The sequence below is a fragment of the Hippopotamus amphibius genome, chromosome 4, assembly GCF_030028045.1.
Source record: "Hippopotamus amphibius kiboko isolate mHipAmp2 chromosome 4, mHipAmp2.hap2, whole genome shotgun sequence".
Lineage (NCBI taxonomy): Eukaryota > Metazoa > Chordata > Mammalia > Artiodactyla > Hippopotamidae > Hippopotamus > Hippopotamus amphibius.
In genome coordinates, this window is record NC_080189.1 from 22,757,508 (window position 1) to 22,772,843 (window position 15,336).

At 40.6% G+C, this 15,336-nt stretch overlaps 1 protein-coding gene across 1 annotated transcript; it reads left to right on the forward strand.

Annotated features, from left to right (window-relative positions):
- Positions 1-201: 201 nt before the first annotated feature.
- TSGA13 (testis specific 13) lies at positions 202-15,176 on the forward strand. Its single transcript, XM_057733855.1, has 8 exons — positions 202-283; positions 1,234-1,408; positions 3,889-3,967; positions 5,805-5,876; positions 6,857-7,063; positions 11,489-11,628; positions 12,192-12,319; positions 14,907-15,176. The coding sequence occupies exons 2-8, from the start codon at positions 1,386-1,388 to the stop codon at positions 15,074-15,076; spliced, it is 819 nt and encodes a 272-aa protein (XP_057589838.1). The 5' UTR covers positions 202-283; positions 1,234-1,385; the 3' UTR covers positions 15,077-15,176.
- The last annotated feature ends 160 nt before the right edge of the window (positions 15,177-15,336 follow it).

A 15,336-nucleotide genomic window follows, 5' to 3' on the forward strand; every position in this document is an offset into this window, starting at 1 on the left:
TCAATAAAATTTTCTTTAAAAAGATACAGTGAAAAGGGCAGTGTGTGTGTATGTTGGAGAGTCACAGGTTAGAAAGACAAACTGGAGCAGATTGTAGCAGATTTTGTTTAAAATCTTTGGGCTTTTCATTCTCTGACTCTAACATAGAACACCTCAGCATTCTAGATTGCCTTTGCATCACAAATTCCCTGTGTCTCCTCTAGAATATTTTCAAAATGGACAGTTTCCAAGTCAAGGAATTTCCCATTCCTCCCTGAACTAAGATTTCTTAATGACCTTCAAGGTATTGTACACTAGATCTTTCTATTCTTATTTTAGATGTAGTTTTGTGTTTGTGTGTTGTTTTTCCCCACCCCAGGTTGCAGACAAGCAACACAAGCCTTGTACCCTCCCCCCTACCCCCGGCCCAACTTATGGGCTCCTATTTATTTTAGTTTCAATATACACCTAAGTTGGACTCACAATTCCAGAAAAGCTAAAGGTGAGAAAAGGGTGAAAAGCTTGTTAGTCTCTTTCCCTTGAAGGAAACTTTCAGAGGTTAACTCAATCTAGTTAAAAACTCTGGACACTCACATTTAGAGTTTATGTCTAGATAACCAAACTAGACATAAACTCTAAACAATCACCTATCAACACTATTCACACTAATACAGATCTTTCCTCTAAATCCAGAGGCTTTATAGGAGCTTGGGCTAATAGGCCTTATCAAAGCTCTACTTAATTGTCAGGCCCCCATAATATGAGTTCATCCTACCTCTCCACTTTTATGTCTTATTACTTCAAACAACAGCAGAAAAAAAAGAGAAAAAAGGGGGAAGTAACCTTCCAGTCAAGCCTAATATCTGGAAAAGTATGGTTGTATTGAGAGAGGAGGTACACATTCAAGGATGGCCGCTCCTGCAAATTTCTCCTACAACTGACACATGAATTAATTTTATTTCAGGTCTTTATGTAGGTAAATCTCACCACTCTTGTGGAATTAGAATGTCACCTTTAAATCATTTGGTTCACTCCATTTTTACAGATGAGGAAATTGAGGTCCCAAGAAATGAATTGACTTACCTAATACGTTAGCATGTATTTATCATTATTGTTTCACATTTAACAACCACTTCCTCTTTCCTCCCCGCATTTACCAACTAAACTTAAGTTCCTGAGGGCAAGGATCATTATATCTTGTGTATTTTCTGATTCACAGCAGCACCGATAAGTCTCCTCTTGTTTCCCACACAGGATCAAGAATGGGGCTGAGCACACAGAATGTGCTAAGAAAAGAATGTTTGGATTGAACTGAACCCCTGCAGAACGTGGACTATTTAGAGGCACTGAGTTAGGCCTCTGGGTGAATATTTGCCTCCGGTTGGCCCACTTAGCAGTGAACAGCAATGGGCCAAAGGAGACAGACCAAGTGTGTAGTCTTGTTTGCCCAACTAAGTTATAAATACTTTCTTATACAGACTTAATTTGTAGCCCATATCACTTTGAACAGTACTAGTCACAGAGTAGACCCTCATTAAAAGCATTTTAATTGACTGTCCTTGGATCAAAACTCACATCTTGATCTGTGCTTCATGCAGCAACTAGAGTAGCTTTACTAAAAGGAAAGCACCAAGCTGTCAAAGATGGACACTGCTGGGCTGAAGAAGCATTTTTCATGCCGCTCTGTGCCTTAAATTGGCCTTGAACAAGAGAATCTGGGATCCTGTGCTGCCTACAATATAGTGTTAATTGTTAGATAACAAAGTAATAGGACACATCAAAAGGGCACCAACTCTAAAATGTTAAGTGGGGATGAATTTATTTTGGTCTATCCACAATGTGTCACCCGCTCCCCTGAGGACTATTTTTAAGACCTCTGGCCTGAGTTAATGATGCAGCTGGTAGCCAGCAATAGATGGAAGTGAGCCATCCTTGGATGGGATTTGATCCTGGATTTGGGATTATTTGTACCATGCTATAGCCAGTTGACCTATCAACTACATAGCTTGGCTATTTCTACTTTCCTTCTTTTGGTCCTTACTCTGCCGCTCTCATTTTTAAAGGAGAGAAATTTAGCTGAGGTAGTTCTAGGATCCTACTTAATTTAAGTTAGTTGAACCTCCAAAGAGAAAGCAGGCTATTTATTTTAATCATTAACCCAATCTTACTGATGAGCATCATTTACTATGTTCTGGCGGTAAATGGGTTTAGAAATAATCAGTCAAGGAATCCAAAATACTTTGTTACTAAATATTGCAACTTTTGCCCCCTCCCTCTTTTCTCCAAGGGGAACTTGTATCTGGGGTGGGGGGAGATGGGAAAGTAAGCGAAAGTATAGATTATGAGAATATTTGCCACTGATGATTATTTTTATTACCTTAATTCTAGGTAGGGAAATTTAGATGTGGTTAGCTACAAAAGAGAACCAGTAATCCAAACATGGTCATTAAGAATTGGAAATTTAGTTGTGAAGTTCCACTAACTGTATCCCTTCTCATGGAATCATTAGCTAATTACTGGCAAGGGTAGAGCTATTCCCATGTGGAGAAGAGTAGGCAGATAGGCATTTAAAACAGTAGCTGATCTTTACGGGTATTATGATTGTTTAGTTGCCCAAAAGAATTTGTTTAAGCAGTCTGCTAGATCAGTCCCTTGAGTGGTCTAAAATCTCATTTTTTTTTTTGATTGAGGTATAGTTGATGTACAATGTTACATAATTTTCAGGTGTACAACATGGTGATTCACAAGTTTTAAATGTTATATTCCATTTAAAGTTATTATGAAATGTTAGCTATATTCCCTGTATTATACACTATATCCTTGTAGCTTATTTATCTTATACATAGTAGTTTGTATCTCTCAATCCCTTACTCCTAACTTGCCCCTCCCTGCTTCCCACTCCCCACTGGTAACCACTAGTTTTTGTTCACTATATATGTGAGTCTGTTTCTTTTTGTTATAGTCCCTAGTTTGTTTTATTTTTTAGATTCCATATATGTGATATCATGTAACATTTGTCTTTCTCTGTCTGACTTACTTCACTTAAGGTAATACCCTCCAAGTCCATCCATGTTGCAAATGGCAAAATTTCATTCTTTTTATGGCTGAGTAGTATTCCATTGTATATACACACCACATCTTCTTTATCCATTCCTCTGTTGATGGGCCCTTAGATTGCTTCCATATCTTGGCAATTGTAAATAATGCTGCTATGAATATTGGGGTATGTGTATCTTTTTTTTTTTTTTTTTGATTTTTAGATAACCAACTATTTTTATTTTAGTATTAATATGTCCCATACGATATTTGTTGTTGTTGTTTAATTTTTTTGTTACTTTTTATTGGAGTATGGTTGCTTTAGCCTCCATTGGGGTACATGTATGTTTTTGAATTAGTATTTTCAGGGTTTGTCTTGGATATATACCCAGGAGTGGAATCGCTAGGTCTCATGGTAGTTCCATTTTTAGTTTTTTTAGGAACCTCCATACTGTTTTCCATAGTGGCTGCACCAATTTGCATCCCTACAAACAGTGTATAAGGGCTCCCCTTTTCCATATCCTCTCCAAGAATTGTTTGTGTTCTTTTTGATAATAGCCATTCTGACAGATGGGAGGTGATAGCTTATTGGTTTTAAACACCTGTTTTAAAAGAAATCAACTTTCCAATTGGCAGCATGTCTCCAAGAGGTCCCACTTGCTTAACTCTTCAAACTGAGATTTTGTTTTCCCCCAGCATGGAGCTAAATAATTGAGTCCTGTTCTTTACTACCCATACATATGCAATTAGTGATCATCCAAATTGAGCTCTTCTAAGTCAGGTCCCCAAACTTCATTGAGGGAGGTTGAGAACACGTAGAAGACCAAGCCTCTGAGTAAGAAAAAATAATTGGATATTCTACCTCTTTTTTAGGTTTCAATATGGCAAATCAAAGACTTCAAGAACTAGCCCAGTTAAATTTGAGAAAGAAACAATTGTTGACAGTGATGAGGTAACAAAGAGCATTTGCAATGTTCATTTATAATCTTTCTTTGAAATTGCTGGGTCCCACACACTTCCTGTTGAAAAGCAAAACGGGGTCAAGATTTATATAGAAAGCAAGGTTAATTTATCTAATTTTATGAAAGAGAAACAGAGACATAGAAAAGTGAAGAGACAGGGACATATCAGCAACGAATCAGGGCTTGAAACCCAGGGACCAGAAATCTATTTTAGGGCATGAGCGAGCACTAAACCCTGACTTAAAGATTTTATGGTCACGTCTTGCAACAAAACTCCATTGGGTAGCTTGATTGCTTGCCCAGGTTTATCATATTCAAGTGAATTCTCCAGGTCAACTTTTATTTCAGAAGCCAGAGACGGTGCAATTCAACATAAAACTAAAAACATACTCCAATTTGGACATTCTTATGGATTTAGTCAACTGCTGTAGACTAATTTGGAAACAAGATGCAATACCTCAGAAAAATTTGGGAGTAAAAACATTTTTCCCGGAGACTTTTCCCCCAAAATGAAACAGACAAACCAAAAACTATAAAGGAAAAGTCTTCACATCTTCTCCCAAATAAATTTTTTCCGAGATGTCTGTGATTCTAAATGTATATGTCATACCTATGAAACAGGTTTTTAAATATATTTTTGTTTTGAACAAAGGGACTTCAGTTTCATAAAAGGTAATACAAATTAAATCATTGCATCTTTGAATTTGTCCCCTATTTCATCCCACCATCATTAAAGGAATGTAATCCTCTTCCAACCCCTGGAAATTGCCAACTCCTGGCATTTTCCTCCTGGAACATAACACCGTCCCTCATCACACAGTTCTGTTCCATTCTTCCTGTCTCCCTCTTCTCCGTTCACCTTCTTGCTGTATTCACCTGTTCAGTGTGTGTTCCCTTTCTTCTGAATCCCATCTTAGCATATCACCTCCTTGGGCACATCTTTAGAAACACTGCTCCACATGCAGGGTTGTGCTTTTATCTGATTTCGGATTAGGTCAAGCCCAAGGAGGTGACGCAGAGCTTTTATCTCCTTGTGTTCTTGTCCCTTTGATTCATCCTTAGGTAACCTAAGGCTAAGCTAGAGGCCAGGCAATAGCCTGAGTCCTTCTGCAGGTCAGCAGAAGGAGATGGAGGAGGCCCAGAAACTCTACCACCAGACATAGCACTCAAGCAATCTACCAATCACCAGCATCACCACCAGCAGAAAAATACAACGTGGTAGACAGAAGGGTTACCAAAATTCAGTTACTTTTTGCCACATTTCTGGAAGAATCATGTATCACAGAAATATTCAAAAATGCAAACTGCACCATTGTTTCTCCCTTCCTGTGTGCCACCTCCAGCCCCGTATGCAGTTATCCCCAAGGCTTCCTTCCACTCACAACCCTTAAGTTATTGCCCTTCTGTAACTTGCTTTTCTCCTTAAAGGTTGTCCTTCATGGTTTTTTTGTTTTGTTTTGTTTTTCACCTGATTTCCCTCCCATAGAAAAGGAAAAGACAGAAGAAAGAGGTGTGAGCCCTTGGGGTGATTTGTCCCTGTCTAAAGGTTGATGCTGCCCTTGTCTATTTCACCACTTCACCTCCTAACAATTCCTAACATTTCACAAAGCTGCTCCACATTTCCATGTACAATCTGCCCTGTCAGGATGCCTTAGGACCTAGCTCTCCATGCTATGACCCTCATTCCAGAAACCCAGGGTGCAGAACATGAAGTTCTTCTCACTTACGTTAGAGACCAGACTTTAGCCAGACTAAGGTGAGGTGAGAAATGGAATATTGTTTAGAACAGGTACAACCTGAAACACTAATTTTGATTCTTGTCTCCAGATTTTTGATGCAGTCGGGCAATCAAACTTTGTCCTAGAGAACCTTCACCATTACACAGTCCACCCAAATTTGGTAGGTGATAAAAGCATTCCCCCAAGATTTCCAAGGGCAAGTTTCAGCTGCGGTGCCAAGGCCCACTGCAGAGTGTCCCAAGTGCCTCCAAGTGCCACCAGCTTCTGTGACCGTGCATCCTCCTAGGACAGGGAAGCAGAGCTGTCTCAGGACACTGTTGGGAATGGTGGTGAGGGAGGAGGGAGGCACTGGGAAGAAGGTGGTCCCTGCAGCTGATGTTTTTTTTTTTTTAAATTGAGAAAACATATTTCTACTTAGGAAGTATTCTGTTTTCTCCCTCTCCCTTCCTCCCTCTCTAATTCTTTGCCTTCCTCCTACTGAGGAAAAATCACGTTTAGTGGGCCTGCCCCTCCCCCCACCACCTCTTAAGTGACGTGCTGTCTTTTGTGACTGCTTCTGCTTCCCCTTGTTTAACATCGTACTTATTCTGCATATTAACTTGGTTGTGCCTGTGGCGTGACGTTGGTGGGTGGAAAGATGCAGATGAGGGCTGTGTGGGCCCCCTCAGGGCTCCCTGAGCTAGCAGATTTGGTTCCTGGCAGTTTCTCCCCTCTGCCTCAGAGCGAGTTGGAGAGAAGGCCATTTAGGTGGTGGTGGGGTTTTTTTGTTCGTTTTTTTTTTTTTAGGTTTAACATAGAAATGTCTGCTTGCCCTGTTGTGTTGGGCACAATGTTACATTTTTCACAAGAATTAAGTCATCGCAGTCCTTTTTTTTTTTTTTTATCTCAGTCCTTTTAATGTGGAAAATTTTCCATCTCATTTCCCCAGCCCCTTGGTCTATTTGCAGGGAAAAGCTATGAGAGAAGAAAGGAACAGAGAGCTTCAGACATTTTCTGCTAAACAAATTGCAGAGCAGATTTATCCAGCCCCTGTCCAGCTTCTGTCCCTACCCCACAGAGGCAAGAGATTAGCCAACAGATGTGTTAACCTGCTCTTGATCTAATCCCTTTGTTTCTCTGGAAACCTTTCTGTCTGCTCAGGCCCAGTACTATGAGCCTTTGAAGCCCACTGCACTGCATAAATTCCTGGCTCGAAACAGGAAAATTCAAAGCTTCACGTTAAAAGTAACAGAGTATGATCAGGATAAGACCTCATTGATTATGACTAACAACCCACTTGCCTGCCCAATCGACCATCAAGGAAAAGACATCACACCAAAATACTTTTCCAAGGAGTTACTGCTCAAGGTAATTGCACCTGGGGAAGTTTCCTGGCACCCTGAGTAAGGATCCTGAAGAATTAGGAGTGAGCTTGAAGAAGGGAGCTAACGTAACATAGAGGATAGTATTCAAGACCCAGCCTCTTCCTTCTTACTCTTTGCCACATGCTTCACCAAACAGAATCTGAGAGCCTGGGAAATACTCAGAATCAGCGTTGTACAAACTTGGGTCATGAAACTTCATTGCACAGAGAAAAGAGGGTCTTAATTCAAAATCTTTCCTCCTTGGTCAAAGATATTTAGTTTGTAATTAATAAAGGGTAAACTAGCCACTGGCTTTCTAGCTGAGTATAAAGTAGTAATAGATAAATCAGGAAATGATGAATAAGGAACAGAAAAGAATATCTAAATGGGAAAGAGGTAAAGGGTTATGCTCTATACCCATTGCTCTTGGGTGTCAGAAGGGAAGAACAGAAAATTCACCATCACAGCAGCCAGACGTTTGGGACTGTGTTATATACTAGAGAAGTTCAAATTCAATTCAATAAACAATTGCCGGACATACACTAAACTAAGAACTAAAATATAAAGGTGATTACAGGAGAGTTTCTATCTTGGAGGAACTTGGAATCTAACAGGAGAGACAGATCAATAAATGAGATATAAAAAGTAATTAGAATGTACCAGAACATATGAAAAATAAAAGAATATGTAAGATACGCTAATATACAGTAGAGAGCAGTATCATAGAGACATCAGAAAGTGAGGTGCATTTAAGGAGATGTAAGAGAGTAAATGGTAGGAGATAAAGGATATAATCTAATTTGCATTTTCAAAAGACCTTTTTTGGAAGTTGAGAGAAATGGTGTATTAGTTGTGGAAGAGACAAAAATCAGTAAGATGAGTTATATTGCTACTACAATTGGCAAGGTGAGAGATGCTGAAGAATTGAACTAAATCAATAGCAGAGGAAATGAAGAAAATCAATTTAAGAGATATTTAAGAATCATAATCTAAAAAAGATCTTGACAGCCTTAAGAGTGGGCCTAATATAACAAGAAATTAAATGATTTAAGTGAAAATATAAATTTAAAAAAATATAATTATAACAGAAATTTGATGCTGGGAGTGGAATTATCCAAGACAGACTGCTATAATAAAATGTGGTCAATTTGGAATCAGTATTTCCTTAGCTGCTAGAGGTATGGCAGTGAGAGATTCTTTTCCAAACGGATGATAAAATGCTAATATCCAATAGTGTATGGTGACAAAGGAGTTCATTAACTCATTGTCTATGTTTTCTTGGGTCTCAGAACTTGTGCCATTTGAACATAAGCTCAATGGTTGTTTCTTATGGTAGTGGTAGTATACACTGAAAGGAACAAATGTCAGGCCAGGGTTGCCTTGCTTAAGGTAGAGAAGGAAATACAAGACTATCATGTAACCTTCGTGCAAGAAGAGCTTTCTTTCAACAGCTGGTACTCTGTGAGGCTTCCAGGTCACATGCGGGACCTGATCATATTCACGAGTAAATTGTGGTACCAGCCAAATTGTATTAATAGACTGTATTAAGGCTCTGATTATCAAAGACTGGCAGCATGGTAATTTTATGGGGCTATCTGGAACAAGTCCAAGAAGATGGAAATGCCCGATGTCTAGAATGCCTCTTTAATATTCATGCTGCATCCTTTCCTCTTAATATACAAATGTGACAATCTTTTGTGAGCCTAAGATTACACACAAAAGAAGCATTCTTTTGCTACACCCAGACATGTGTATAAGAAGAGTGTGGGTACCAGCAATCAAGTTGAAGAATGGACCAGACATGTCTATCACGGTGATCGTTACATTCACAGGCCCTTCTAAGTGACATGGCCCTACCAGTTTGTGAAGAATAGGATGCCCCAAAATGTCCTATTTTGAATAACGAGAATCAGTTCTCTAGGCCTATCTAGGACCGGAGATGAACACCAGACTCAGTGAAGCAAAATTCATATGCTGCTTAGTGACCTGTGGTGTAGATTGGACCCCCGAATCAAACCAAACAAACAAAACCTGAAAACAAAATCAAAACCAAACCAACTAACTGATGCCAAAAGCTTGGCCTCTGTACACCGGAGCCAAATCACATCTCAGAGACAGAGTTTGGGGTGAAGTAGAAAAGAATAACTTTATTGCTTTGCCAGGGAAAGGGGGACACAGTGGGCTCCTGCCTCCCAAAACTATGTGTCCCAACCTGGGAGGATCTGATGAGTTTTATAGTAACAGTCCAAGGGTTACTGATAAGATTACGGTGTGTGCAGGGCCTGTGCTCTCATCTCGTCTCAGGAGGTCTTCATGAGCTTCTCTGGTCCCTTTAATCTGGCCTCAGGTGGTTTCTTGGCTGCTCCTCCCTTGATTAGCAGCTGTTTGACTCTGCCCTTTGGAACTCAAGGAAGGTCATGGAGGCTGGAGTCTGTTTACTATGAAGAAGAAACAGGACAGAAAGGCTTCTGTGCTCAGGAGCCCCACAGGGTCCTGCTCAGTGTCATAACCTACCGACAACTAAAATCCCTGAGCTATTCAGATCCTTGCTTCCAGGCATCTGAATTGGGAAAGGAAAAGATTGAGGCTGTGGGAATAAAAGCTGAAAGGGCATGTAGAGGAAGACGGTAAAAAAGTCAAACCATGAGAAAGAAGGTAGGGGCAGGCTGAAGTAGAAATGAATAAGCAGAAGCTGTAGGTACAAAAAAAGGATATGCGGGGTAAAGGTAAGGAATGAACACCAGAGATGAAAGGAAGCAGACAGGAAGACAATAGGAAACGTTAATGATAGGATGCTAAATGACATGAGACAAGAGAGACAAGCTCATTCGGTAGTGGTCCTTACATAGTGCTGCCTTGGATTCCAAATAACTTTTTTATTCTTGTTTTTCTGCTCTAAGGTGCAGCTCTGCTAAGGTTTCTGCTCTTTTGTGGCCATATTATTAACTTTGTCTCAGGTCCTAGGCACACATGCTGCTACTGTAAAACCCCTGTTTATTGAGGTAATTTAATGAATTCCTGTTCCTCAAAACTGGAAAAGCTTAAAGCAAATGAGTACAGAATTAAAAAGACTTGGTTCAGCAGCAAGCATTTTCTAAAATGAGGTTTGAAAATTCTGAGCAAAAAAGGTTCAGTACGGGTCAATTAATTAGCTTGGTTATTCATTCATTTATTATGTCAATTCTTTTATTCATTCAACAAATATGTATCAGGCACTTACTATGTACCAGGCAATGTTATGGGGTAGTAGGGGTCTATCAGTGACTAAGTCAATCTTTAATTCCAGTGAGGTAGACAGACGATAAGTAAGCCAACAGTCACACACACGCACAGATAATGTATAATGTGATAAGCGCCCAAAAAGTAGGATAAGGGGATGGAGAGTGATGGATGTGAGTGGTGACTTTAGATAGTGTAGTTAGGGAAGGCTCTCAGAAGCAGCGATGACATCTGAATAGAGACTTTAATGGGATGTGTCCTGCAGTTGCTACACCTAGCATACTGATTTCTTTTCAGATTGCCACACATTATATACATATAATTATAATTATAAATACATAAATATAAATTGTAACTTTCTCATATGAGTTAAAATGAGAGAAATCAGGAGAACAGGGAACCAAAGCCATGTCACATGAAAAAAAAAAGTTCAAAATGTTGGCATTGTTGAGCCTGGAAGAGAGAGGGAGCTCAGGAGGAATGTGATGGGTTTCTTCAAATTCTTTAAGGATTCTTTGGAAGAGACACTAGATTTGTTCTGATTGGACTGTAGGGTAGAAGTTATAGGGAGATAGCAATCAGCTGATCAAAGATTAAGTAGGTTGGGTTTTTAGATATAGAAAGATTGACCACTTGAAAGTGATATCATGGAAGGGATAAGAGTGTCAGATGAATGGTTAGACCTGATGGCCTTTAAGATCCTTTCTGAAAATCTTTGATTCTATGACTTTAATAATGATGAAATTATTACCTCACAAAACATCCCATTCTGTGGCCTTTTCACTGCAGACAGAGAATGGGATGTGAATGAGACAGCCATCTCCAAGAAAGGTGGGTAGAATCCCATGAATCTATTTCCCAATTTATTACCAAATGTTTGGTTTCCTAAGCAATTCACTAATTGAATCCTTCTCAAAACCCGGGAAATTTTTCTGCCATTTACTACAAAGAGCTAGTGGGCAAGCTTAATTGATTACTTAAGAAACTGACCTAACTTTGGACAAATCATCTGGCTGTGAAATGAACAGGTATTCTCCCACTTAGGGGACTGTTTTCTCTTCTTTGGGTTTCTGCATCCCTACTTCTCTCTTTGGCAGGTTTTGTTGCCTTGTTTTAGGGGAATTGGAGCTTAGTCCAGGAACTTAGGTCAGTCTTTAAGTCCTGGGGACTGAGCTTACTCCCTCACTTACTCTTCTTCCCTTTGCTGCAGGAAAGTCATCAGCACAAGCCCACTGAGAACTTTTTCCTACCTCTGATGTCTCAGAAAAAAAAGTTAAGATCTGGGCTGAAACCAATCTTCCCTATGACACTGTTGGAGGACCCTAAATCCAAGCAAGAACAATGGTTTAGGTGAAGTCCTGACTCTTTCTTACCTTTTCCTTATTCATGTCACTATCTCCTTTCAATATGATTTAACAAACACTTTTCGGTTGTAGGGAGTGTGGACAATCGTATAAGACAGCTTCCCTACCTGATCCCCAACCACATTTCCACCTTAGCAACAGAGAAACAGTAATGCAAAACCAAGGTTTTTCACAAGAATGATTTTCAAGAATGAACAGAAGTATTCAAAGCTCTGTGCTTTGAGGAAACAACCACCACAAAATTTCCCTCAGTGCACGTTAAGGGTTGTGATATAGGAACAATTTGCTATGTATGAGATATGATTTGAAACTGGTTATAGGAGCATCTTATATCTTGTTTGGAGAGGAGAGAGGAGATTCTGGAGTTCCTTCATAGGTTTACAATGCTAGGTTCCAGAAGCATCCCTTCCACTGAACAGTGCTCCCACTCTACCAATGAACACCCTCTAATCGTGTTGTCCTTTCTTCTCCCCCAAAATCTGAGAATGTAGTGATTGGTTCCATTAATCCCCTGCCCTAGGACCTACTAAATGAACTTTCTTTGTTAAGATTTTCCACGGACAAGGATTTCAAGAGTGAAGGGAAGTATTCAAAGGTCTATGCTTTGAGAAAACAGAAAAAAATGTACCCTCAGCTCAACTTTGCTCCAGTCAGTAAAAGAGATCCGAGGCGTGACGGTAAGGTCCTCTCTTTCAAAGCAATGGTTTACGGGACAGAGGTGTGGGCAGGAGGGACAGCCTATGGGGATGAGAGACAAGGGCAAATCTCTCTTGGAAGTTCTGGAGACTGTTTTTCCTTGCAGCATGGAAACCAACAACTGATAGAGGCCCAACTGGTGCCAGGCTTTCGACCCCATTTAAATCCTCAAATTTCAAGAAAGCTCTAGCATAGGGTTTCCTAAACTATATCACCTACCACTTTACTAGTTTGTCAATGTGTTATTTGCCCTGTTATTTACTTAATATTTTTCTTTAAAATTATTTTTTTTGTTTTTGTCCTTATTAACACTATATCATTGACATCATGGGTTTGATATACTAATCACATTTTTTTCTCATACATTTCTTTCATACATTTAATCAAATTCATAATAATTAAAATTTAAAATGTTTATCTATGTATCACCTAAAACTACCACCCATACCCAGTGGTATGTATATCACACTTTGAGGAAAACTGTTCTAGAAGGGCCATTTCCTGAGGCAGGACATGGCGTAGAAGAGGTTTGGGATAAGGTTGTAAGGAAAGTGTGCAACAAAAATGCTCCTCGCAAATTATCATTCATTTAGCAACATTTATGGGGCACTTACTAAGTGTTAGATATTTATCAGGCACCAATAATAGCACTTTCAATATGTAAGATAGATGGATGGGCCAGGTCATGAAGGGCTTTGTATATTTGTATAAATAAGGGCTTAGGTTTTATCCAGCAGGCGGCTGGGACCCACTGAAGAATTTCAGAGCACTGAACACACATTTGTGTATTAGGAGTATAATTGGTGGGTCCCCAGAATTCACCAACCTAAGAACCAAGATAAGGTTCATTTCTCCTATGGGGTTTCTATCCTCAAGCAGTATCTGAAACTCCCTAAGGTATGCTTCCCTGTTCCACAAGGTCAGCCTAGTGCTTGCCAGACATTCTCAGTTCCAACAGTTACAGTTCCAGAGGTGTGAGGTCATATTGTGCCATCCCTTACCTGGCTTCTTCAAGTGTCTCTGCTCCTCCTGTACCTATCTGCCACCCCACATACTGCCTCTCTTAGCTCCCCATATACAGCTAAAAGCAAGCTGTGATATTAAATAAAACTTTATAGATGTGGAGAAAACTTAAAGGATGGCAGGGAGTCATTAATCTTGCTTTAAAAGGGACCCCTCTTAGGCTCAGCCGCCATGCCACCCCCCCACCCCCACCTTCCTTCATACTTCCCAGCAGGCCCCCAGCACATTATCCATTCTTGGGAGTCTCTTGGCTTATCTACACTGTCTCTGCCTAAGCTCCCAATACTCTTGGCCCAAGGATTGGGAAGAGGTTGCTCCTTCCCCTAAGCCTGTTTATTTTCAGCCCCAGAATAAATAAGTAGGAACATCTATTTCCTTCAAGGGAAACTCCACATAGAAAGCAAGTTTTGAGCTTTATAAGCCAGATAAGGCAAACATAATAGTACGTTTAGTAAAGTCAGAGTTAAATCTTAAATGATACCATATGCAGGATGTCAGCAGTTCAGCTTAAATTGATATTGGAAGAAAGAATTTCTCCAGAGTCTAGAATCTAATCTGGATTAGAATTTCTCTGATTTCTCAAGGGCATGATTCTGTTAAGGCAACCCAATTCACATTTCTAAACAGAACACTTAATATCTCAGTCTGCAGCATTTATTAGAATTATGGTGACTTTACAGTTTCCCTCAAGAAAAATGAGTGGATATTTACTTATGTATCTAAAGGGCCCATTATTGTGCTTTTCCTAAACAAAGACAATCTACTGTGAAGTTGAAACAGTGTCTCTACTTCAAGCAAGAGAGAATCTGTGTCTCTACTTCAAGCAAGAGAGAACCTAAGCAACCCCTCCTTCCATCAGCAATGTTCCATGTTTACCAGGCATCCAAGTAAAGGAAGATTACATAGAGAATTGCTTGGATGGGGACCACGAAGGCTGGTTAGGAGACTGTCCAAGAAACAAATAGATAGGACCTGAATTAAGGTGACAGCAGTAGGAATAAGAAAATAGATTTAAGGGATTTTTACAAGGCATAATTCTTCAAAATAGTGGGGAGGGATGGGAGCAAGAAAAGCCCACAATGGAGGCGTCCAAAAAGGGCAGAAGTTGAAAGAGAATCTGGAAAAAGTGATGACACTGAGGCCAACGGTAGAAACAGTTTTTTAGTTACACTCTCAGACAGGAGAACTGAAAATCAACATACATTTTAGGAAAAGGCTAACAGGAATATGAATATAGAAGTGAAAGCGCCTTAACTTAGTAAGAGTTATATGTGTCAAAATGGCTACAGATGGAATCGTTTGAAAGGGGTGGGATTAACTAGGGAAGACCCTAAACCGGCAGTGTTTTAAAGTGGGTGTCGATGAAGGGAAGAATTATAAAGAAGGCTGGGAATGGTGGCCCGTGGTCCAAGACCTACCCTTTTCCTAAGAGTAAGCACCAGCTTTCTCGGCCCTCCAAGCGGGTCTCGTCACATCTCACATTAAGTGTCCTTCTAAACCCTCCGGAAATCCATATTCACGGAGGTGCCCTGTGCTCTGTTGCAGTCTCCAAGAAGTCAGGGAGCGACCTGCCAACTTCCCAGATGATTTGGGAGCCATTAACCCTTTCATCACTCCTGGACGAGAAGCCCACCAGAACCGCGCCGGGAGAGAGCGCGTTCCGCAATGGAAGTGCCCAGCAGTGGATTATAAAAAACGCCACTGTCATTAAGTGAAAACGAACCCTACCTGCCCCTCGCTTCATCTCCAGAGACTGAGGGGCCTGCAGAAGTCGCTATCTAGGGCGTGCCAACTAAATAAAATCTCATTCTGCCCTCTCCGGGCGTGGGCGGCCGGGTCGCGTGCAGGGTGGGCCGTGGCGAGCCCAGGGGTTGCAACCTGCAGCCGTAAAGGGGGGGAAGCGGCCCCGGGGAGCCCACCCCTGGCCCCGCCTCTGCCCGGCTTGGGGAGGAGGGGAGGGCGTGGCCGCGTCCGC

Coding starts and splice junctions, on each gene's coding strand:
- TSGA13 (XM_057733855.1), top strand. CDS start 1,386: ATGGGCCAAAGGAGACAGACCAA. Junction 1,409..3,888: donor GGCCAAAGGAGACAGACCAA/GTGTGTAGTCTT, acceptor CCTCTTTTTTAG/GTTTCAATATGGCAAATCAA. Junction 7,064..11,488: donor CCAAGGAGTTACTGCTCAAG/GTAATTGCACCT, acceptor CCTTTGCTGCAG/GAAAGTCATCAGCACAAGCC.